At 44.6% G+C, this 26,100-nt stretch overlaps 1 protein-coding gene across 4 annotated transcripts in view; it reads right to left on the reverse strand.

Annotated features, from left to right (window-relative positions):
- LOC147124570 (ras-specific guanine nucleotide-releasing factor 2-like) overlaps positions 1 to 26,100 on the reverse strand; it is a 361,280-nt gene that overhangs the window by 186,036 nt on the left and 149,144 nt on the right. For all 4 annotated transcript variants that reach the window (XM_085989546.1, XM_085989542.1, XM_085989537.1 and 1 more), the window contains exons 7-8: positions 23,660 to 23,853; positions 21,188 to 21,297 (exon numbers count right to left, since the gene is read on the reverse strand). In XM_085989546.1, coding sequence (XP_085845672.1) covers positions 21,188 to 21,297; positions 23,660 to 23,853 — 304 coding nt within the window. The remainder of the gene's footprint in view (positions 1 to 21,187; positions 21,298 to 23,659; positions 23,854 to 26,100) is intronic.

Here is a 26,100-nt window from a genome sequence, read left to right on the forward strand (position 1 = left end):
CTCTAAATCATCAGACTGCTTGAGTTCTGGATAAGCAGAAATTTTCTCCAATTAAATATTGGGAAGACTGAAGCCATTGTTTTCGGTTCCCACCGCAAACTCAGTTCCCTAACCACTGATTCCATCCCTCTCCCTAACATCTGTCTGAGGCTGAACCACGCTGTTCATAACCTTGGTGTCATATTTGACCCTGAAATGAGCTTTTGACCACATATCTGCAGCATAACTAAGACCGCCCATTTCCACCTCCGTAACATTGCCCATCTCCACCCTTGCCTCAGCTCATCCGCTGCTGAAATCCTCATCCATGCTTATGTTACCTCTAGACTTGACTATTCCAACGCACTCCTGGCTGTCCTCCCACATTCTACCCCACGTAAACTTCAGGTGATCCAAAACTCGGCTGCCCGTGTCCTAACTCGCACCAAGTCCCATTCACCCATCACCCCTGAGCTCGCTGACCTACATTGGCTCCCGGTTAAGCAATGCCTCGATTTCAAAATTCTCATCCTTGTTTTCAAATCCCTCCATGGCCTCACCCCTCCCTACCTCTGTAATCTCCTTCAGCCCCACAACCCCCCTCCCCCCCCACTCCCCCCGAGATATCTGCGCTCCTCAATTCTGCCCTCTTGAGCATCCCTGATTATAATCGCTCAACCTTTGGTGGCCGTGCCTTCTGTTGCCTAGGCTCTAAGCTCTGGAATTCCCAGCCTAAACCTCTCCACCTCGCTACCTGTCTTTCCTCCTTTAAGGCGCTCCTTAAAACCTACCTCTTTGACCAAGCTTTTGATCACCTTATGTGCTCGGTGTCAAATTTTTTATCTATTAATACTCTTGTGAAGCACCTTGGGAAGTTTTACTACATTAAAGGTGCTATATAAATACAAGTTGTTATTGTAACAGTCACATTCTTATCTCTTCTGTCTGTGTGGAGTTTGCACATTCTCCCCGTGTTTGTGTGGGTTTCCTCTGGGTGCTCCGGTTTCCTCCCACAGTCCAAAGACGTGCGGGTTAGGTTGATTGGCCATGATAAAAAAATTGGCCCTTAGTGTTAGGGGGGATTAAATACGTGGGGTTACGGGGATAGGGCTTGGGTGGGATGGTTGTCGGTGTAGGGACCGGGTGCTAGGGTTTGGATGATCAGCCATGATCTTGTTGAATGGCGGAGCAGGCTCGAAGGGCCGAATGACCTACTCCTGCTCCTATCTTCTATGTTTCTATGTTTCTATGAAACAAATGACTAGTTGCACTGTGCTGCAGGTGCCATGTGTCAATATTATAAGCATGAGTTTTTCCAAATACTCTGATATGTGCAGCAGTGAGGCTGTCTGTAGAACACTATTGGGGTTAAATTAAGCTCTACAATATGAACGTACCACACACTTATATGAAATTTACTATTTAATCTACATATTGACTGGGATAAATGGGACTTTTTCAGGATGGCAGGCTGTGACTGGTGGGGTACCGCAAGGATCGGTGCTTGGGCCCCAGCTATTCACAATCTATATCAATGATTTTGGACGAGGGGACGAAATGTAACATTTCCAAATTTGCTGATGATACAAAGCTAGGTGTCAGTGTCAGTTGTGAAGAGGCTTCAGGGGGATCTTGACAGGCTCAGTGAGTGGGCGAGTACATGGCAGATGGAATATAATGTGGATAAATGTGAAGTTATTCACTTTGGTAGAAAAAAACAGAAAGGCAGAGTATTTCCTAAATGGTGAAAGATTAGGAATGCAGATGCTCAAAGGGACCTGGGTGTCCTTGTACGAGTCACTGAAAGTGAATGTGCAGGTGCAGTAAGCCATTAGGAAGGCAAATGATATGCTGGCCTTCATTACAAGAGGATTTGAGTACAGGAGTAAAGAAGTCTTACTCCAATTATATAGGGCCTTGGTGAGACCACACCTGGAGTACTGTGTACAATTTTGGTCTCCTTACCTAAGGAAGGATATACTTGCCACAGAGGGAGTGCAACGAAGGTTCACAAGATTGATTCCTGGGATGGCGGGATTGTCGTATGAGAAGAGATTGAGAAAACTAGGCCTGTATTCTCTTGAATTCAGAAGAATCAGAGGGGGTCTCATTGAAGCATACAAAATTATTACAGGGCTTGATAGGGTGGATGCTGGGCGAATGTTTCCCTTGGCTGGGGAGTCTAGAACCAGGGGCCACAGCCTCAAGATAAAGGGTAGGCCATTCAGGACTGAGATGAGAAGAAATGTCTTCACATAGAGGGTGGTGAATCTTTGGAATTCTCTCCCCCAGAGGGCTGTGGAGGCTCAGTCATTGGGTATATTCAAAACAGAAGTCGATAGATTTCTGACTAGTAAGGGCATCAAGGGATATGGCGATAGGGCCGGTGAATGGAGTTGAGGCAGAAGATCAGCCATGATCTCATTGAATGGCGGAGCAGGCTCGAAGGGCCGAATGGCCTATTTCTGCTCCTATTTCTTATGTTCTTATGCTCTTAAATTCTTTTATCCATTCTTTTAAAAAGGCGATAATCCATTTAAAAGTATTCATTCCCTACTATTACATTTTGTGATTTCACCCTAGCTGCATGTATCCATTGCTCTTATTTCTGTGTCACTATCACTTCTTAGTATGCAAGTGAACCTGTCTGTAAGTACGCTTCCACAACCTAAATAAATATATCTTTTAATTTAAGGAATTAATTGAAATGGCTGAATTAATCACTGAAAATCCAAATTTCGCATGCCATCGTTTACTTATGTTACAAAATTCAATAGTTGAGCGATAAAAGACCATTAAAGCACACTCCAACAGCAACTGTAAAAGAAAAAATAGCCAGCCTATGACAGTGTTATTTATTTGCCAGTTTACCTGGATACAGTAAGAATGACAGCAAAAAAGATGAATGGCTACAAAATATATTTTTAAAAAGTTGTCTCAGGGCAAATGGGGATGGGTAATAAATGCCAACCTTGCTAGTAATGCCCATATGCTGAGAATGAATTTTAAAAAAACCTTTCCTCTTAACTTAAATTCCTGATAACTGGAATTATCTTGGTCACTTCCTCTGCTCCCTCTCGAGAACAATGACATCCTTTCTATGACCAGGTCTGACCAATGCCTTACATGGTAACTCTTATCTCTTATTTTGTATGGTATTCTGTAATAATATAGTATGAGCATTCATTGATGTTCCTTTTATGTCAGTGTTCCGTAGCCATTGAGTATGTAATTTAGACATTCCCATAATAATTAGTATCAATTAACAACTAGTTTGAGGCAGACTGTTCGAACCAAAGCACTGCAAGATGGAGCTTTGTAAGCAGAGGCTGAACTGCTCCAGTAAATAATATTGTTTCAAAACCTAAGTTAATTTATTGTTGTTAGTTCAATTCAAATTAAGAACTAATGCACTGAGCTGATGATGCTACAGATTGTTCTTTGGTCACCCAATGTGTCCGACATACACAGATATTTAAGAATCTCCACAGTCTCCAAACCAAGCTATTGTGAAATCCATGCAGGTAATATTTCTGTTTACCTGTTGTAGAGTGCACACCTAATACTTCTGTTAGGTAAGGGTATCAAAGGATATGGAGCTGAGGCGGGTAAATGGTACAGATCAGCCATGATCAATTTGAATGGCTGAGCTTACTCATGTTTCTGTTCCCCATAGATATACACTCTCGTTACCTAACTCCAGAGAACTTAGGGGCAGCTTAGCAGAGGCAAGGCTGAGGCAGCTCGAGGTGCATGCAGGGGTTCTGCTGGAGTTTAACCAGCTAAACCAAGCAGTTTATCTGTGCAAAGCACTGTGGTTCAGCCAGGACCACGCTACTTGTTAGGGTACTGGCTTGCAGGGTTATCTGGAGTTTCTGGAACAGAGAGTTTCCCATGCTCTGGGATGCCTCAGTGCCTGAAAGGACAGCTCCCCAGTGTGTGAAAAACTTGAATGGTTTGCTTTACTGCCAAAGTTCACAAAGTGGGGGGCGCGTGAGGAAGTGCAACAAGGTTATCAGGGGGATGCGTGGAGGATGGGCTGGTCTACAGTTCGAGTTGTATCTCAGGTACCCCATTATGGATGATTACTTGGCCTAGAAATTCAGTAGGCCTAGCGCCCCATTTGGGGCGCTGGAGGGCCTAGCGCCGGAGTTATGGCCAGTTTAAAAATTCCCTGGAGCCCTGGAATCGGCGGTAGACCGGTAGCGCTGCGCCGGCACCGATGACGTCATCGGTGTGCGCAGCGTCCCGGTTGCCATGCCGACGGGCCCCAGCGCCGAAATTCAGTTGCGGCCGCCTCGCCCGTGGCAGCCGCAACTAAGACTCTGGCAACAGAGTCTTACACGACTTTGCGCCGGCGCATAAAGGTGGAGCGGCGGCCGGCCGCTTTCCCGCCGGCCGCCTGCCCGCACCTCCCTCCCCGGACTCCCCCACCCCCCCCCCCCCGCGGAACAGATGCTTCTCGGCTGCGAGCCCGGCACTTCCCCGAGGTGCCGGGCTCATTTTTGTGGCGATTTTACCGGCCAGCGGGCGGGTGCAGGCAGCTCCTCCTTAACTGAAGGAGGAGGCCTGCACTTCCCGAGCCTGCCACACCGCATCGGGCGCCGCAGCGCCGGAATAGCGCCGCAATGCGGCGCGTAGCGCCAGTTTTCAGGCGCAAACACCCTTCAGTAGCGCCGGCAGCCGTTTGGGCGCGGCGCTACTGAATTTTTGGCGCGCGCAGGGGGACTTAGCGCCGGCGCTAACTTTCCGGCGCTAAAGCCCTGGCGCGGCGCCAACTGAATTTCTAGGCCCTTGTGTTTAATCATTGCAAAGATCACCAGGGAAGCATGGAGATCACTTTATGGGACTGAACAACAAACAGGGCTTTAAATGACTGCTCCCTTAGTGTGGTGGACTTGCATCTCCAAACAGCAGGAGACGTATGAAAAAATACCTTTTTCCCTGCTTCTGTACTTTATCAAAACCTGTTACCTCTGTAACATTTTCCAGTTCTGATGAAGGGTCACTGGCCTAAAACGTTAACACTGTTTCTCTCTCCACAGATACCGCCTGAGCTGCAGAGTGTTTCCAGCATTATCCTGTTTATATTTCAGATTTCCAGCATCCGCAGTATTTTGCCTTTGTATTTATGAAAAAAAGAGGTTATATACGAGGCAGAACTTTCCAAGGCCCAATGCCATCATCAGGGACTCGCACATAGCGGGCAGCATATTGAAAAATCGCTGCCCACTGTGTGCAATGCCCCACCAGTGGCACAGGGGCTTGGAAAATGATGTCCAATATTTTAAAACAGTAAGGAAGAACAAAGCAAAGGGTGCCTACAAGAATAATCACATAATTATGGTTCCAAACAAAGAAGGCATACTCTCTGAATTATATCTTCCTGAGAGAGGACACCAGACGGTCTTATAAGTATCCTGTTATGCTTCGAAAAAGAGTTTTGATATCTTCATCTAGAAAAATTAAACGATAAACTGAAAAGTATATGGAAGAATTTTTACTGGAAAACTTCATGTGACTTTCAATCAGTCACTAAGCAAGTTGTGAAAATCTCCAGAGAGTGGACCACATTGTAAATTCCACCTGCTTCTAATTAAAGAATAGATTGTTTGCTGAACTTTCCAGAGAGAACATCATGTGGCTCACCTTTAAGCACTGACAATTTATATTTCATTTTGATAGGCTTTGGAAAATTAATCATTGGATCTTCATATTCAAGGAAATTGGTCCACAAAAAGCAGTCAAGAGCCAACTATTTTGACTGGTTTTTAAAGATCACACAATTAGTGTGATCGGAGACAAGATAGGAACCAACTGTGTGCCTTAAGCAACAACCTTTTCGCACCTCTGAACTTCCAAACAGAAGCCTCATTGTTAATACCATTGCTGGTATCCAAAATCTAGACCACTGACGTTGATATAATGACAGACAGCTTGTATCATGGCCCATGGGGGTCATTGCTCTGGCTGCCTGCCTCTCTTCCACGACCTTGTCCCTGCCCGGGTGGCCCTGGAGAAGGAGCACATGGTGTCCACCGGTACGGCTGAGGCCTTCCACGACTGGTGGGCATAGTGGATAGTGCAAATAACATTATTATTTAAGTTATTAGGTTCCTTTGCTTTATGATTTAGTTTTCTATTCATTGTGCCCCTCTAAAAAGGGGGCACTTTTTTTGTTTGATGACACTGGAGTGTCAATTATCATTTATTAAAGGCAGGCAGCTTATGTTTCGAATTGCAGATGCTTAATCTGTAATGGAAATTATAGCAAAATACTGCAGATGTTGGAAATCCGAAATAACAACAGAAAATGCTGGAAAAACTCAGCAGGTCAGGCAACATCCGTGGAGAGAAATTTGAGTTGATGTTTTGGGTCGAACCCTTCTTCAAAACTGGAAAGAAAAGAAAATAGATCGAAGGCAGGGCTGCGATCGGACAAAATAATTAAAAGAAACAAAAGAAGTAAAAGAGACAATAAAAGGTATTCGAAGCTAGACGAGATGGTAATAGGCTGAGATTAGGTGTGAAGTGTACTGGCAGGGCAAGAGATAGCTGCCAGGTGTGAGAGAGAAACAAAAGGAAAGGGGTGGGGGGGAAAGGAGTGGAAAAATTACAAGAAAAAATGTAATGGGGCCGAGGTTATGATCTGAAATTGTTGAACTCGATATTGAGTCCGGAAGGCTGCAGACTGCCTAATCGGAAGATGAGGTGCTGTTCCTCGAGTTTACGTTGAGCTTCCGTGGAACAATACAAGAGGCCAAGGACGGTGAGGTCCGAGTGGGAATGGAGCGGTGAATTAAAATGACAGGTGACCGGAAGCTCGGGGTCACCCTTACGGACTGAACGGAGGTGTTCCACAAAGCGGTCACCCAAACTGCGTTTGGTCTCCCCAATGTAGAGGAGACCGCATCGAGAGCAGCGAATACAGTATACTAGATTGCGAGAAGTACAAGTAAATTGCTGTTTCACCTGGAAGGGGTGTTTGGGGCCCTGGACAGTGGGAAGGGGGGAGGTATAGGGGCAGGTGTTACATCTCCTCCGCTTGCACGGGAAGGTGCCAGGCAAAGGGGAAGGGCTTCTTCCTTGAACAGAGGCCTGACCAGTCCCCATCCACCACCACCCTCCTCCGCCTGGCTGAACTTGTTCTCACATTGAACAACTTCTCCTTTAACTCCACTCATTTCCTCCAAATCAAAGGTGTTGCCATGGGTACCCGCATGGGTCCTAGCTATGCCTGCCTTTTCGTGGGCTATGTGGAACAATCTTTGTTCCAGTCCTACTCGGGTCCCCTCCCTCACCTCTTTTTCCGATACATTGATGACTGTATCGGTGCCGTTTCCTGCTCTCGCCCCGAGCTTGACAATTTCATTCACTTTGCCTCCAATTTCCACCCTTCCCTCACCTTCACATGGTCCATCTCTGACTCTTCCCTTCCCTTTCTCGACTTCTCCGTCTCCATCTTTGGGGATGGGTTATCGACCAATATTCACTACAAGCCCACTGACTCCCACAGCTACCTGGACTACACTTCCTCCCACCCCGCTTCCTGTAAGGACTCTATTCCATTCTCCCAGTTTCTCCGTCTCCGCCGTATCTGCTCCGACGATGCCACCTTCCACACCAGTGCTTCAGACATGTCTTCCCTTTTCCGCAACCGAGGATTCCCCTCTACCGTGGTTGACACTGCCCTCGACCGTGTCAGTTCTATCTCCCGCACTTCTGCCCTCACCCCTGCCCCTCCCTCCCAGAATCATGATAGGGTTCCCCTTGTCCTCACCTTTCACCCCACCAGCCTCCACATTCAATGGATCATCCTCCGGCATTTCCGCTACTTCCAAAGTGATCCCACCACCAAATGTAACTTCCCCTCCCCTCCCCTTTCAGCATTCCGTAGGGACCGCTCCCTCCGAGACACCCTAGTCCACTCCTCTATCACCCCGAACAGCCCTTCCCCTTCGCCTGGCACCTTCCCGTGCAAGCGGAGGAGATGTAACACCTGCCCCTATGCCTCCCCCCTTCCCACTGTCCAGGGCCCCAAACACCCCTTCCAGGTGAAACAGCGATTTACTTGTACTTCTCGCAATCTAGTATACTGTATTCGCTGCTCACGATGCGGTCTCCTCTACATTGGGGAGACCAAACGCAGATTGGGTGACCACTTTGCGGAACACCTCCGTTCAGTCCGTAAGGGTGACCCCGAGCTTCCGGTCGCCTGTCATTTTAATTCACCACTCCATTCACACTCGGACCTCACCGTCCTTGGCCTCTTGTATTGTTCCACGGAAGCTCAATGTAAACTCGAGGAACAGCACCTCATCTTCCGATTAGGCACTCTGCAGCCTTCCGGACTCAATATCGAGTTCAACAATTTCAGATCATAACCTCGGCCCCTATTACATTTTTTCTTGTAATTTTTCCACTCCTTTCCCCCCACCCCCCTTTCCTTTTGTTTCTCTCTCACACCTGGCAGCTATCCCTTGCCCAGCCAGTACACTTTACACCTAATCTCAGCCTATTACCATCTTGTCTAGCTTCGAATGCCTTTTATTGTCTCTTTTACTTCTTTTGTTTCTTTTAATTAGTTTGTCCGACCGCAGCCCTGCCTTCGATCTATTTTCTTTTCTTTCCAGTTTTGAAGAAGGGTTCGACCCGAAACGTCAACTCAAATTTCTCTCCACGGATGTTGCCTGACCTGCTGAGTTTTTCCAGCATTTTCTGTTGTTATAATGGAAATGATACATGTGGTTACGACCAATTGTGTAAATAATTAAGAGGCTATAATCCAAGACACAAACATGTTTATCACTCATTGCTATCAGGATCAATCTTACGGCTGATGTTTCATGCTTTTCTCTGACGGTGTGAAGAGTTGTAAATAAAATGACTTTAGATACATTTTAGCATGTTTTAAAATCATTTTTTGACACTATGTTAAATTATTTATAAAGGATGGATTTTAAGTAATATTGGAATTGATGTTGTGAACTCTGGGGCCCCCATGAGGCCTGTGTTTGACTGTACATAAGTCTTTACCTCAAAAAGCAGTCATTGTACGTGCTGTTCATTCTTCTTCTTCCTGTTCTGGACACTTGATGAGGAGTTGATGCAGAGTATCAGATCCTGAAGTGACTCTTGGATATGGTGGTTACAGTGATGTACAAGGAGTCCTCTGCCCTGAGAATGAGTTGCTGTCTACTAAGACACATAGCCACAATTTTAACCTGGGGCGAGAGGTGAGAGTGGGGCCAACATGAGGCCAGAGCCATTTAAAATCCCGGCGCCTCATTAATATAGTCCGGGGGTCACCACCACAGACCCAGGGGAATGGTCTCCGGCAGTCAGGTAAGTGGATTGGTGGGGGTGGGGTGCTCCAGTTGTGATCGTGGTGGGGGAAGGGATGGAGTGGGGGCGGGGGATGACGGGAAGCCAGGCAGGGGAGGCCCAAGGTTTCCTTGTGGGGCCGGGAGGAGCACCCTCTGCTACTCCTGGCCCACAAGGGAACCATATAAATATTTAAATCCCTACCTATCCGGTTCTCTTCTAGGCCTGCAACTCCTTGGTGTTCGGTGTTCCTGCTGAACTCAGCAACAGGTGCCAAATGTCAGAGTCTTAATGACATCATCATACCCCACCTTTTGGATTTCAATAAAGGCCTTGCCTAAGAGGCGAGAGCCTAACACACTGCCCAGAACACGCCTTTTAAAATAGCGTGCAGCGCAAAGTCGACAGGAAGCGAGTGAGGTGCATGCTGCCGCAAATTGCACGACCCCGTTCTTGTAGGCTGTGGGGGATTAGAATGCGGACATTGTCGTTTGAGTAGTTATTCCAAATAAATCCAAATTTTTTTTTCTGGAAATCAATTGATAGGTGGTGAAGAGTATTTAAGAGTATTTAAAACCTATTCTATATTCTCATCTGGATAATTGCTTATTCCAACATAAATTTACTATAATTGAACTTCCACTTAAAGAAAGTTTATTATTAGTTTGAGAGTAGTCAAATGTATTTGTCCATCCCAGTCCAACTCCGGCATCTCCACACCACAGTTTGCGAGTAGCGCAGTGCCATTTACAGATGTGAGAATTACAGATGTGAATATTTGTTTTCCTTGATAAGGTGATGCTGAGGCATTCTGCACAACTAGTGAACTACTTACACAGCAATTTAGAGAGCATAACCTTCCAATGGCTGGCTAATAAACTGACAAATATACAGCTGGCTAATATACAGAAGCTTTTGCTTTCATTTGATGCCCTGTTCAGAATGAGAATCCAGCCTTTTTTTGAGTTTGAGTTGTGGAGAGCACAAAATTCAGGTACTCTTAAACCCGAAGACAAAACCCAATGATGAAAGTAGACCACCAGGAAATACCGATTCTGTACCCTTTCACACCAGACCACCAGATCTTTATACATATTTCAAAGGCTACCTTTGTTGGTGAAGCTACTGCTTTAGAGAAATGGTTGCCAATGCAACAGTGGTGAACAAACATGGTTATGGCAAATGGCACTGTGCACATGCTGAGAAACTCGGAGTAACACTTAGATGCATTTTCTCTTTTGATTGGTGCATCTGAACTCAACGCACTTTTGTACATTTGATTTGATGCTCACCCAATGCCCCCATAAAGGGAGTGACATTTATTTCAACTTATTTATCCCTTCTGCCATTCCCATTTATATTACAAAGAAATGGCACCATATCATAATTATAAAATACTAAAGTTGATTTTTGTGCATGTCTGCAACAGTCTGCTCCCATTGTATTTTATCTGAGAGAAGCAATGAATAGGAAATTAAATAAGTTCTCTGGTCTCCAAAGCTAACTTAAGAAAATAATTAAACTGGTCTGCTCCTGTTAGCAAGTCAGAATTGTGGGTCATAGAAACATAGAAGATAGGAGCAGGAGTAGGCCATTCGGCCCTTCAAGTCTGCTCCGCCATTCAAAGAGATCATGGCTGATCATCCAAATTCAGTACCCTGTCCCTGCTTTCTCCCCATATCCCTTGATCCCTTTAGCCTCAAGAAATATATCCAACTCTTTCTTGAATATATTTAATGAACTGGCCTCCACCGCCCTCTGTGGTAGAGAATTCCACAGGTTCACCACTCTCTGGGTGAAGAAATTCCTCCTAATTTCAGTCCTAAATGGCTTACCCCTTATCCTTAGACTATGACCCCTGGTTCTGGACTCCCCGGCCATCAGAAACATCCTTCCTGCATCTAGTCTGTCCAGGCCTGACAGAATTTTATAGGTTTCGATGAGATCCCCTCTCAATCTTCTAAACTCCAGTGAGTATAAGCCCAATCGACACAATCTCTCCTCATACGTTATTCCTGCCATCCCAGGTATCAGCCTGGTGAATCTTCGCTGCACTCCCTCCATGGCAAGAACGTCCTTCCTCAGGTAAGGCGACCAAAACTGCACACAATACTCAAGGTGCGGCCTCACCAAGGCCCTGTACAACTGTAGCAAGACATCCTTGTTCCTGTACTCGAACCCTCTTGCTACGAAGGCCAACATACCATTTGCCTTCTTAACCGCCTGCTGCACCTGCATGCTTACCTTCAGCGACTGGTGCACAATAACACCCAGGTCTCTTTGCACTTCCCCTTCTCCCAATCTATTGCCATTCAAATAATAATCTGCCTTCCTGTTTTTGACACCAAAGTGGATAACTTCACATTTATCCACATTATAGTGCATTTGCCATGTTTCTGCCCAATCACCCAACCTGTCCAAATCGTACTGGAGTTTCACGACATCCTCCTCACAGCTTACCCTCCCACTCAGCTTTGTGTCGTCTGCAAATTTGGAGATATTACATCCAATTCTCTCGTCCAGATCATTAATATATATTGTGAACAGCTGGGGTCCTAGGACCGATCCTTGCGGTACCCCACTAGTCACTGCCTGCCACTCGGAAAACGACCCGTTTATTCCAACTCTTTGCTTTCTGTCCGCCAACCAGTTCTCTATCCAAGTCAATACCTTGCCCCCAATCCCATGTGCCTTAATTTTGCACGCTAATCTCTTATGTGGGACCTTATCGAAAGCCTTCTGAAAGTCCAAATACACCACATCCACTGGTTCTCCCTTATCTATTTTACCAGTTACATCCTCAAAAAATTCCAGTAGATTAGTCAAGCATGATTTACCTTTTGTAAATCCATGTTGACTTTGTCCGATCCTGTCACTGCTTTCCAAGTGCTCTGTTATTACATCTTTTATAATAGACTCAAGCATTTTCCCCACTACCGATGTCAGGCTTACCGGTCTATAATTCCCCGCTTTTTCTCTACCACCTTTTTTGAATAGTGGGGTAACATTAGCTACCCTCCAATCCATGGGTACTGTTCCAGAGTCTATCGAGTTCTGGAAGATGACCAGCAATGCATCTACTATCTCTAGGGCCACTTCCTTAAGTACCCTGGGATGTAGACCATCAGGCCCTGGGGATTTATCGGCCTTCAGTCCCATCAATTTTCCTAAAACCATTTCCCTACAAATACTGATTTCTTTCAGTTCCTCCCTTTCATCAGACTCTATGTTCCCCGGCATCTCTGGGAGGTTATTTGTGTCCTCCTTTGTGAAGACAGAACCAAAGTATGTATTTAGTTGGTCAGCCATTTCCTTGTTTCCCATTATAAATTCCCCTGATTCTGACTGCAAGGGACCTACGCTTGACTTCACCAATCTTTTTCTCTTCACATATCTATAAAAGCTTTTACAGTCAGTTTTTATGTTCCCTGATAGCTTACTCTCATTCTATTTTCCCTTTCTTAATTAATCCCTTTGTCCTCCTTTGTTGACTCCTAAACTGCTCCCAATCCTCAGGATTATTGCTTTTTCTGGCCAATTTATGTGTCCTCTCCTTGGATCTTATGCTATCCCTAATTTCCCTTGTTAGCCATGGTTGAGTCACCTTTTTTGTTTTATTTTTATGCCAAACTGGGATGAACAAATTCTGTAGCTCATCCATTCAGTCTTTGAATGTTTGCCATTGCTTATCCACCGTCAACCCTTTGAGTGCCATTCCCCAATCAATCCTACCCAACTTGCTCCTCAGACCATCGTAGTTTCCTTTATTTAAATTGAGGACCCTTGTCTCTGAGTCAACTACTTCATTCTCCATCTTAATGAAGAATTCGATCATATTATGATCGCTCCGACCCAAGGGGCCTCGTACAACAAGATTGCTAATTAATCCTTTCTCATTACATAATACCCAGTCTAAGATGGCCTGATCTCTGGTTGGTTCCTTGACATATTGGTCCAGGAAACCATCCTGTAAACACTCCAGGAATTCCTCCTCCACAGTATTGTTACTAATTTGGTTGGCCCAATCTATATGTAGATTAAAGTCACCCATGATGACTGCTGTGCCCTTATTGCACGCTTCTTTAATTTCCCTTTTAATGCCATCCCCAACCTCCGCCTTACTGTTTGGAGGTCTATATACCACTCCCACTAATGTTTTTTTCCCCTTAGTATTTCTCAATTCTACCCATACAGATTCCACATCATCAGAGCTAATATCCTTCATTACAATTGTATTAATCCCTTCTTTAACCAGTAATGCTACCCCACCTCCCTTTCCTTTTTGCCTATCTTTCCTGAATATCGAATACCCCTGGATGTTGAGTTCCCAGTCTTGGCCATCCTTGAGCCACGTTTCCGTAATCCCAACCAAATCATATTCGTTTACCTCTATTTGTGCAGCCAATTCATCCACCTTATTACAAATGCTCCTCGCATTAAGACACAAAGCCTTCAGGCTTGTTTTTTTAACGCTCTTAGACCTATTAGGATTATTATTTACTGTGGCCACGTTTGATTTAAACCGTTGATTTCTCTGACTGCCACTTTTGTTTTTCTCCTTCCTATCTTTTGCTTTTGTCCCTGTTTTCCTTTCCTCTGTCTCCCTGCTCAGGTTCCCAACCCCCTGCCATTTTAGTTTAAACCCCCCTGAACAGTGCTAGCAAACCTCCCCGCAAGGATATTTGTCCCGTGGCCTCTGGTGCATACAGTATCTTTGTGCGCATCTAGTGTGCAGATAATTAAGCTCAGCTGTGATGCCCTCCAAAGGTTGAAGAGACTGCTGGAACTGGCTGTTTAGGTCGAGACATAAAGAACAGCCACTTGGTTGGGATACCATAAGTACGCCATACTGTGCTATAGGTCATCACTAGGCCTGTATCTTTGTTCTCGGTGCTATGGATCCTGAGATTTTAAAAGATTATGGAGGACTGCTTGCTCCCAGTTGAGCAGAGTCAATGTCAATCATGCCTTTCAATGTCCTCGCACATACATCTGGTTTGCTGCAGGAACATATTCTTCATACAAAGCAGTTACTCCAGGCAGGAAGATTTAGGTGCTGATTTTAATCGGCCACTCTCTGCCCACTACTAACCTATTTATGTCTCCCTGTAACCTCCCTCATTCTTCCTCACAGTCCTGCCACCTAATTTAATATCATCGGCAAATTTTGATTGAATTCTTCTTGTGTCTATCTCTGAGTTATTTCTATAAATGGAAAAGAGCCCAGCACTGATCCCTGGGCACCACTACCCGCATGCTGCCATCTCAAAAATATGTATTTCTATCCCAGCAATCTCTCTCTGTCCATGCGGTTAAATTTCCTTCAATACCGTGGCCCTGGCATTCCATGCTGTTTTCAGCAGTTAAATTGGGGGCAACTCGGTTCCTGGCCAGCAAACTGGTTTCCTGACCCCCAAATTGACCCCCTCTCCCTGAATTTCTTCGCGCAATTTCGCCCTTCCTGCAATCTACCGGTTGAGTCCCCATGTATCTAATTCAAATATATATAAATCAGGACCAGTGGCACTGAAGCCTTGAATGTCCTGGATTTATGCTCACAATGCATTCGGGATAAATTAGAGTGAGAAATATGAAGCTTAACTGAGACTGGCAGAAGTGAGGTGTTTTTGAGCCTGAAGACTGCTGAAAGTTTGAGTACTGATTACTGCAGCTGGAAATGGCTTTTGGAGTGATTTTTTAAAATTTTGCACTGAGCCTTGGACATGCTTCTGGCTGCCTGTGGGAGTGAGAGGCCACCAGGAGATTTTGATCGCTCCCTCACCCACAGTGAGGCCTTCCTAGGAGCATTGAAGAGATATGCATTAGAAGAGTGCACGTCATCAAAGAACCAATAGGGGTACTGTACCAACTACTGCATGGGGGCCATGGTCACCTGGCCATACTGCTCTGTCTCTGACTATGAAGGCAATGACTGCACTCAACTTTTATGGCACTGGGTCATTTCCGGAAGCCTTGGGAGATCTATGTAATATCAGCCAGGGTGCCTTATGCATATATATATATTCATCGGGTGAATGACACACTTTTCAAGAGAGCTGAGGAATTCATCCAGTTTGGCATCACAGTAAAGCAGCAATGACATTGGCCCTGAATTTGCAGTCGGAGGCTTCCCGCAGGGAAATGCCTCCAATCCGCAAATAAAATGCCCGCTTACCTGGTGGTCCGGGAAGTACGGAGACTCGTGGTCCTGGGCCTCTCCGGGTACCCGCGGGAAGAGGCCCACCTATCCCAGGGCGCAAGCAGTTCGCAAGCACCCCTGGGATCACATGGGCCGGCCCAACCAATAAAAGAAGGGAATCCCCATTCATGCTTATGGGGATTCAATACGTACGGAAACCCCATAAACATGAATGGGAATACCCCAAAAAAATACATCTACACATCAAATAAATTTAAAAAATTACATATTTAAAATGAATTAAAATGGCATTTAATTAAATATTTAAAACAAATATTTGTTTTTTTGAAAAATGAAATTAAATGTTTTAGAGGGGCTAAAAATAAACTTACCTTATTTCACAGGTTTTTTTTAATGTATAAATGATTCAAAAAAATGTATTTTTATGTTTTTTTAAACTCTTACGCTGGTAAAAGCCTGCTTTTACAAGGTGTAAGAATTTCACAGGCATTCGCTGGGCAGAAGTTGGGGGCTAATAGCGCAACTCTCCGCCCGGGTTGCCCTTTTCCCGGGGATGCATTGGATCAAATTCTTGACAGATTGCAAATTCCAGGATTTCACGCATGTGCTTCGCATGCCTAAACCCGGAACTTGCACGACCCTTATGGGCGTGTACACACACCTCGTACACACCCCTGGGGGCCGCAAATTACGGCCCATAGTTTTATGCGTTTTCTGGCTTTCCAAAGGGCCAGAGTGCAATAGATGGCACGTACATTGCTTTGCCAGCTCCTACAGGGAACCCCCTCAACTAAAACGGCTTTCAATCCTTGAATATACAACTTGTGTGTAAGTGATCCTGTATATCCCTGCAAGATTTGTTGCGTTTCATGATGCATTCATCCTTTAAAGTTCAGCCCTCCATTGGCTGTTTATGACACAATTCAGATCCTTAGAAAATTCTACTCTTCATTATAAAATGTAAACAAGTGAATTAAAGTCATTGGAAGATGCTGAACATTCAGCATCTTTATAATCCAAAGTACCTGAGTTCACTGTGTTTGCAACCTTACCACTCTTCTAGTTAGGTAAAACTGCTGTCACTATCTTTGTGCACCATTTATGCAATTGTAAAGATTGTTCCTGCACTTATTATTTTGTGGACAGTAATTGTTGATAGGAGCAACATTTATTCTTTAGAAGTTCTCCCCTATGCTGCACATACATCCCAGTGAGTCACGGTGACTTTCCATGGTTCTGTCTGGAGCATAACAGATTTAACATCCACTTACATCCATTTCTGCATTTAAAAAACATCCCATTTGTTTCTGTCCACAGACATTAAAGGCTAGATTTTCTGCTTGAGCAGAATTGGGGCACATCTTTTGTGTGGTGACAACTCCACTTTCCACAAACACCGGCCAATTTTTTGATCTTGGATAATTGCGTCATTTTGGCAGGCTCCCTGGCCTTTTGCTTGACATGGAGCCAGAGAATGTTCTGCAGGTCTGCCGCAGCATAGTGTTGCTGACAGCGCTGGGACTGCCACTATCAATCTGATAAAGCATTTCAAATATTTTTCAATCTGGCTTCAAAGACTATGCAATCAATCGCTTGCACCCAGTGTTGCTATGGCACAAATGAGGGAAATACAGCAAATGTCGTATTTCCCTCATTTGTGCATTATTACAATGCTCCCACCCAATATTGGGCAGTCATATTTTATGTTCCCCGTCACTTCTGGCATAAAATCCTGGAAACGGCAGGGCCAGCAGGGTTTCTACTTCTAATTCTGAAGGTTACTCTGTCACTGGACTGTCACTATGACGGGAGGGAGGGAGAAGAAAAAATAAGCAATTTACACTTTGCTGCTGCAGCCTTTTAACTGCCTCTCCCAGTGTAGGTAATCTCAGCTCGCAGTGTGCGAGCTCTCGCCCTACTTCTGGGACCTCGCACTTCAGAATAATTAACAAGCACACTGGAATAATAAATGAGCGCACTGGAATAATTAATGAGTACCAACGGTTTCATCAGGAATGGCTGTGGGGATACAGTGGGGGTAAACATAGGAAACATAGGAGATAGGAGCAGGAGTAGGCCATTCGGCCTCTCGAGCCTGTTCCGCCATTTAATGAGATCATGGCTGATCATCCAAATTCAGTACCCTGTCCCTGCTTTCTCCCCATATCCCTTGATCCCTTTAGCCTTAAGAAATATATCTAACTCCTTTATATTTAATAAGTTGGCCTCAACTGCTTTGTGTGGTAGAGAATTCCACAGGTTCACCACTCTCTGGATGAAGAAATTCCTCCTCATCTCAGACCTAAATGGCTTACCCCTTATCCTTAGACTGTGACCCCTGGTTCTGGACACCCCGCCATCAGGAACATCCTTCCTGCATCTAGTCTGTCTAGTCCTGTTAGAATTTTATAAGTTTCAATGAGATCCCCTCTCATTCTTCTAAACTGTAGCGAATATAAGCCTAATCGACCCAGTCTCTCTTCATATGTCATTCCTGCCATCCTACGTATCAGTTTGGTGAATCTTCGCTGCACTCCCTCCATGGCAAGAACATTCGTCCTCAGATAAGACGACCAAAACTGCACACAATACTCAAGGTGTGGTCTCACCAAGGCCCTGTACAACTGCAGCAAGACATCCTTGCTCCTGTACTCGAATCCTCTCGCTATGAAGGCCAACATACCATTTGCCTTCTTAACCGCCTGCTGCACCTGCATGCTTACCTTCAGCGACTGGTGCACAAGGACGCCCAGGTCTCGTTGCACTTCCCCTTTTCCCAATCTATTGCCATTCAGATAATAATCTGCCTTCCTGTTTTTGCCACCAAAGTGGATAACCTTGCATTTATCCACATTATACTGCATTTGCCATGCATCTGCCCAATCACCCAACCTGTCCAAATCATACTGGAGTTTCTCTGCATCCTCCTCACAGCACACATGCACACCCAGCTTTGTGTCGTCTGCAACCTGGAGATATTACATCTAGTTCCCTCATCTAGATCATTAATATATATTGTGAATAGCTGGGGTCCTAGCACCGATCCCTGCAGTACCCCACTAGTCACGGCCTGCCACTCGGAAAAAGACCCATTTATTCCAACTCTTTGCTTCCTGTCTGCCAACCAGTTCTCTATCCAAGTCAGTACCTTACCCCCAATCCCAGGTGCTTTAACTTTGCACGCCAATCTCTTATGCGGGACCTTATCGAAAGCCTTCTGAAAGTCCAAATACACCACATCCACTGGTTCTCCCTTATCTATTCTACCAGTTACATCCTCAAAAAATTCCAGTAGATTAGTCAAGTATGATTTACCTTTTGTAAATCCATGTTGACTTTGTCCGATCCTGTCAATGTTTTCCAAGTGCTCTGCTATTACATCTTTTTTAATGGACTCTAGCATTTTCCCCAGTACTGATGTCAGGCTTACCTGTCTATAATTCCCTGTTTTCTCTCTACCACCTTTTCTAAATAGTGGGGTTACATTAGCTACCCTCCAATCCATGGGAACTATTCCAGAGTCTATAGAATTTTGGAAGATGACCAGCAATGCATCTACTATTTCTAGGGCCACTTCCTTAAGTACCCTAGGATGTAGATTATCAGGCCCTGGGGATTTATCGGCCTTCAATGCCGTCAATTTCCCTAACACCATTTCCCTACAAATACTGATTTCATTCAATTCCTCCCTCTCATTAGACCCTATGTTCCCCAACATCTCTGGAAGGTTATTTGTGTCCTCCTTCGTGAAGACAGAAACAAAGTGTGTATTTAATTGGTCAACCATTTCTTTGTTCCCCATTATAAATTCCCCTGATTCTGACTGCAAGGAACCTACGCTTGACTTCACCAATCTTTTTCTCTTCACATATCTATAGAAGCTTTTACAGTCAGTTTTTATGTACCTGGCAAGCTTACTCTCATATTCTATTTTCCCCCTCTTAATTAATCCCTTTGTCCTCCTTTGCTGAATCCTAAACTGTTCCCAATCCTCAGGTTTGCTGCTTTTTCTGACCAATTTATATGTCCTTTCCTTGGATCTTATGCTATCCCTAATTTCCCTTGTTAGCCACGGTTGAGTCACCTTTTTTGTTTTATTTTTATGCCAAACAGGGATGAACAAATTCTGTAGTTCATCCATGCGATCTTTTAATGTTTGCCATTGCCTATCCACCGTCAACCCTTTAAGTAACGTTCCCCAATCCATCCTAGCCAACTCGCGCCTCATACCATCGTAGTTTCCTTCATTTAAATTCAGGACCCCAGTCTCTGAGTCAACTACTTCACTCTCCATCTTAATGAAGAATTCTATCATATTATGATCGCTCTTCCCCAAGGGGCCTTGCACAACAACATTGCTAATTAATCCTTTCTGCTTACATAATACCCAGTCTAAGATGGCCTGATCTCTAATTGGTTCCTCGACATATTGTTCCAGGAAACCATCCCTTATACAGTCTAGGAATTCCTCCTCCACAGTATTGTTACTAATTTGGTTAGCCCAACCTATATGTAGATTAAAGTCACCCATGATAACTGCTGCGCCCTTATTGCACGCGTCTCTAATTTCCTGTTTAATGCCATCCCCAACCTCTGCATTACTGTTTGGGGGTCTGTATACAATTCCCATTAACGTTTTCTGCCCCTTGGTATTTCTCAGCTTTACCCATACAGATTCCACATCATCAGAGCGAATAGCCTTCCTTACTACTGTGTTAATCTCCTCTTTAACCAGCAATGCTACCCCACCTCCTTTTCCTTTAAGCCTGTCCTTCCTGAATATTGAATACCCCTGGATGTTGAATTCCCAGCCTTGGTCACCCTGGAGCCATGTCTCCATAATTCCAATTACATCATATCTGTTTACATCTATTTGCGCAGCTAATTCGTCCACCTTATTACAAATGCTCCTCGCATTAAGACACAAAGCCTTCAGGCTTGTTTTTTTAACACTCTTAGTCCTTTTAGAATTACTATTTACTGTAGCCCTGTTTGATTTACACCCTTGATTTCTCTGCCTTCTACTTTTGCGTTTCTCCTTCCTGTCTTTTGTTTCTATCTTTGCTTCCCTTTCCTCTGTCTCGCTGCACAGGTTCCCAACCCCCTGTCATTTTATTTTAAACCCTCCCCAACAGCACTAGCTAACACTCCCCCTAGGACATCGGTCCCTATCCCGCCCAGGTGCAAACCATCCAGTTTGTACTGGTCCCAGCTCCCCCAGAACCGGTTTCAATGTCCCAGGAATTTGAATCCCTCCCCCTTGTGCCATTCCTCTAGCCACGTATTCATCTGAAATATCCTTCTATTTCTACCCTGGCTAGCACGTGGCACTGGTAGCAATCCTGAGATTACTACCTTTGAGGTCCTATTTTTCCTATATTCCTTACTTTTTAAAATTCACCTTCAACAGGGACGCAAAATGGGCGGTAGTGGATCGACCGCCCATTATGTAACCCGCCGGCTTTTCCTTTCCATTAAATTCAACAGAAAGAAAAACTGTGCAGTGGTGTATAACAGGCAGCCGATCCGACATCACTTGTTTCGCGCCTCCACCAAAATTGAATTTGACCCACTGTGAGCCGGATTGCTAGTTAGGCACCAGTCCTACCCCCAGTGCACACAAATCAAATTAGCTGGGCAAATTTTGTGAAGTGTTTATTCTGGAAAAAAGGATGGTGTGTGTCTACCAAATGCAGCTTTTAAAACATGCAAATACCGACTTACCTCGAAAGATTTTCCAATTTCGATTTTGCAAATTCCAGGCTTTTTCTTTCCACGTGCTCATGTGGTGTGTGTGCCAGGAGCTCGTGCAGTGTTATTATATAGCGTGGGATCTAGAATTGTACAAGAGGAAAAGACATAAAGTTGGTGAAAAAGAAAATATAACATCATTCTTAAAAACACGCACGGATAGATTCTGCTGTGGGCAGGCATCATGGACTTAGCACCAATGATTTATCGTGGCAGGGCATTCTGTGACAAATCCCATAAATTTCTACACGTGTTGCATGCAACACAATTTGTTGCCTGAGTATCGTAAATCCGAGAGGCAGTGTAAATACTGGTTTCTGACTTGATCTGAATAATAACAAATCACTTGCTGTAATACTGATGGTTAGCACTGCTATAAATGTTTTAAATGCCGTTAGTTTGTAATGTTCAGATTTAGAATTTTCTTCAGAGATACTCAGGCATGCTCGCTCCTGACGTGATAATAACCAACTTCAATAGGAGGAAAGTACATTCAGCCCAGAAGTAAATAGTGGGATGAAAATAAAAATGTAAAATATTGTTTTTAGTGACAGCTATAAAACCATGGCCCAAATATTACTGCCAAAATAACAGTGAGGCTACTAATGCCCTCCATTATTTAAGCACAAATGCCACAGCAACTTCCAAGAGAGGGCAGATGCGCGATTAAACGCGGAAATCGAGAAGTAGGAGATGCGCCAGTCTGCCATTAGCTTTGCAAAAACGGCAGCTCACTGTCTGGCTCCTCATTCAAATGCATTGAGTGGCATGAAGTTCCTGTACTTGCACTATAGATACAAAGTAAACTCGCCACAGAAAGTTAAGTCAAGTCATGTTATGTTTAAGTAACATTTTAACAATGTGATAAGTGTTAATTACTGCCAGTCAACTTCTCTGGTACTGAAAATTAACAAGCGTAGAGTCTCATTCCTTCAGATTTTAATTGTTGGAGATTTATTTAAAACGTAAAATTTTTTTTTTTTTTACTTTTTCTTTCTGTTTCTTTTTTCTCTCTTAATCCAATCTTTCTTTCCCTCTTTGTTTCTCTTTCTGTAATTGATTTGACATTGAATTCACCCGCTCTAAATTACACCCATTACGTCCATGTTCAGACCTTGCACTGTACTTCAATCTGATTGGTTGAGGAGATACACAGTTACTTTCCCTAGTCACACAGCTCCCAGATGCCCTGTAGAGGGCACTGTGACATTTCCCTCTCACAGTTCCAGCAACTTGCCATGCAGAATATCATGGCGATTAAACAGGCAAGGGCATGTCTAACTAATGGCAGGCGCTGTTCGTTGACCGGTTACAGGAATTTTAGGGCCCATTTCTTTGGAGTTCTGTCCATTGAAAACACAACTCCAGCCATGTAAAATAAGAAAAAAGATTTGATAATCAGTGATATGGGCCATTCTTTTTATGTTTGCCTTAGCAACACTAAAGTTAAAAACAAAGTTGGGCATGAGTGAGCATCTCCGCCAAACTTCTCCGACCGAGATATTGTGCCCCCATGGGGGGGGTGGTTCTAAAGCATTGCTGTCAGTATGGGTGTCAAGTGCACAATGGCCAAGTAACCCCACAGAAAAACAGGACAGTAATGTAACCACACACTGCAGAATCCAGGCCACTGTGTGTGTGGTATTCACTGAATTGTATAGCAGTCAAACGCTCAGAAAATAAGAGAAGAAATACATCAGATGCTCTGGTTATAATTCCTTGTGAAAGATATTGGTCATGAAATTACTGGGGGCAATTTTCACCTTCACCGCCTGGTTGGTAATCTGGCAGAGCGGATCGCCCGTCCTTTGTAGAACCCGCTCAATTTTGGAATCAATGGGATGAAAATTGGATGTGTTCTAGAACAGATGGGAGATCTAAACATCGCTAGAATACCACCAAGTTGTGAAGGTGAAAATTACCCTTACTGTATCCAAAGATTTGCATACAAATGCTTGATATTTTCACATTAGATTCCTTTGTATTAATTTAACAGACACATTAACCCATTTATTGTATAGTGGGTTATGCCTCTGGTAAAATAGTGAGGAAAGGAATTTGATAGCTATGTGTTAAGTGTGCATACACTAATCTTCGTACAGAGTATTTTGAGGCCAATGTCAGAACATTAGGAAGTTGGGTTTCTAGAGTAATAATAATAAAATTAAGAATAATTTACCCAATGGAAACAAAAACAACATTTCTTCAGCCTTTACTTACTGCATCAGAATAGGCAATATTCTAATGAGGCATCATCATCATCAACACAGGAAATCCGTCAATCAAAAGATTTACATGTCATTAAGTCAGCCAAATTTTAGTTACACAGGAATGGCGTGAGATTCTAGTACTGAGCCCTGTGGAGCCTCATACCTGACATCCTACATGGCTATGCCTGTGTAACTGATAGGTTACACTGAATGTTCATCTGCAGTCGTATTTTACCTGAAACATGGGATACGTAAGAAAGGTCTCCAACATCCGCCCCTCACATGCTGGGTTTGATTCATACTGTTTCAGCAGCTTGTCGAAATCTCTGTTTTGTTTACAGTTTGCTAATACCTGCAGACTGTACTGGTGGTTCCTGACAAACTCTTGGTAAATATTCAGCATAGGTAACAAAATGTCAAATAAGTCAGCTGGAAAAGGAAACAAAGTTATTAAATTTAATCAGAGCAGCTGTTTCACACACTTTTAATGGCGACTGAAGGAACAAAATTATTTGGTATCCATGGAAACAGTATGATATGCATAATCTTAATAGCTCCAATCTCTGTAAGAACCAGAGAATACTTACTTACATCTTGAAGATTCATAGTCTGTCTGAAATGCCTCGTTGAAATGTGATTTCCTAAGCTGTTCTGTTTTCAGTTAAACTACAACCTGCTGTCATTTTGTTCTTTTGAAGAACCTCACAGGTTTTTTGTTAGAAAGGAAATGGATTGGCGGTGCCTGATTAACACTACTGCTTCTAATCAGCAACCAGGATGTCATAAATACTGCCGAAAAGAATGTTGTGGCTTTGTGTAAAGCTACAAGAATGTAATATTAACTCTTAACCATCTAGAAACACTTAGGGCTGGATTTTGCCAGGCCCGAGGAGGCGGGTTTGGAGGTGTGTGAGGTGTTAAAATCGCGAAAAATGGCGGGCGGCTCAGGTCCCACCTCCGATCAATTTTCCCAAAAGCTGCCTTTTGGACCCCGTTTCGAGAGGCGGGATAGGCCCTTAAGGCCCTTAACAAGCACTTAATTGCCTCTATAATGCCATTTTGAGAGGCCTTTCTAACTTTAACACATTTCTCCCGTGCTGTACATCTCCTCTGGAACACCCCAGTTAATCCTGGCGGCCTCACAAGTGGATGGCTTACTAACAGCTGCAGCTCCACCATTAAAAAGGACTTTTCAACACTGATCATTTGCAGGTAGCAGAACTTTGTTTTCTCAGGTCTGGGAGAACTGTTAGCAGGCCTACTCATTGTGGAAGTTTTGAGGCTGAGATCCATCTCCAGTGTGACCTCCTGGGAAACCCCTCTCCCCACTTTAACTGAGCGCTTCCTCAACTAAGATATATACCAGAAGCATGGGAACCATTTATTTTGTTTCCTCCTGGACATCAGATTCGGATGAAGACCAGCCGCGGCAGCAGCAGCAACCAGAACAACAGCAGCGCCAACTGCAGGAGCGCTGCTCACCCACCTGAAGCTACACAGGCTAGAAGATGCCAACGCATGGAAGCACGCCGCCGCAGGAGATACCCCCAAAACAGAGTTTACAGACAGAGGATCAGCTACCTCAACATGAGTGAGCAGCAGTGCCAAAGGAGGCTCAGACTTTTGTGAGAGGTAGTGGGTGACATCTGCGCAATGCTGCAGCAAGACCTGGAACGCAGAGGAGCAGGTGGACACCCCTTACCAGTAGCCGTCAAAGTCACCACTGCACTCAAATCTTTTGCTTCAGGCTCATTCCAGGGACCATCAGCAGACATCAGCGGCATCTCCCAGGCGGCCGCACACACTTGCATCACGCAGGTAACCGATGCCCTTATTGCCATCGCGCAAAATTACATCAACCTCTCCAAAGATCAAGCAAGTATAATCACGTGTGCGGTTGGATTTGCTAATCTGGCAGGTTTTCCAAGGGTGCAGGGCATCATTGATTGCACACATGTGGCCCTTAAGTCACCCCATCACAATCCAGGTATTTTTGTCAACCGCTAGGGTTTCCACTCCCTCAACGTGCAGCTGGTGTGTGACCACAAGAAGGAAATTTTGCATGTTTGCGCCAAGTACTCTGGAAGTTGCCATGACTCCTTCATCCTGCACCAATCTAGTGTGCCTCCACTCTTCAGTCCACCAGACCAACTTTTCAGATGACTACTTGGAGACAAGGGCTATCCCCTGAAGACGTGGCTAATGGCGCCATTGAGGAGGCCATCCAACGAAGCTGAGGAGCGCTACAACTCCAGCCACATTTCCACCAGATCCATAATCGAGCAAACCATCAGCTTGCTGAAGATGCGATTCAGATGCCTAGATAGATATGCAGTACTCAGCAGCAAGGGTCTCCAGGATCGTCGTGGTCTGCTGTGCACTTCACAACATGGCACAGCATCGTGGCTTGCAGATGCCTGAGGTACAAGTGGCTCATCATATAGCCTCCTACTCCTCAGAGGAGGAGGAGGAGGAGAAGGAGGAGAGCGACAACGAACAGCTTGTGGAGGGGCATCAACCAGCGGCATCAGCACGCGAGCACATTGTTGCCCGGGATGCAAGGGACACATTCATCTTGGCCAGATTTGCTTAGCCTGCCCAATCAACACTTTTGCCTCACACCTTCTTACCAGAGCATCGACAATGGCCAAGAACCTACGGATTCCGATCACTCTG

The sequence above is a fragment of the Somniosus microcephalus genome, chromosome 1, assembly GCF_052327205.1.
Source record: "Somniosus microcephalus isolate GS21.2 chromosome 1, FLI_Smic_1.0, whole genome shotgun sequence".
Classification (NCBI taxonomy): domain Eukaryota; kingdom Metazoa; phylum Chordata; class Chondrichthyes; order Squaliformes; family Somniosidae; genus Somniosus; species Somniosus microcephalus.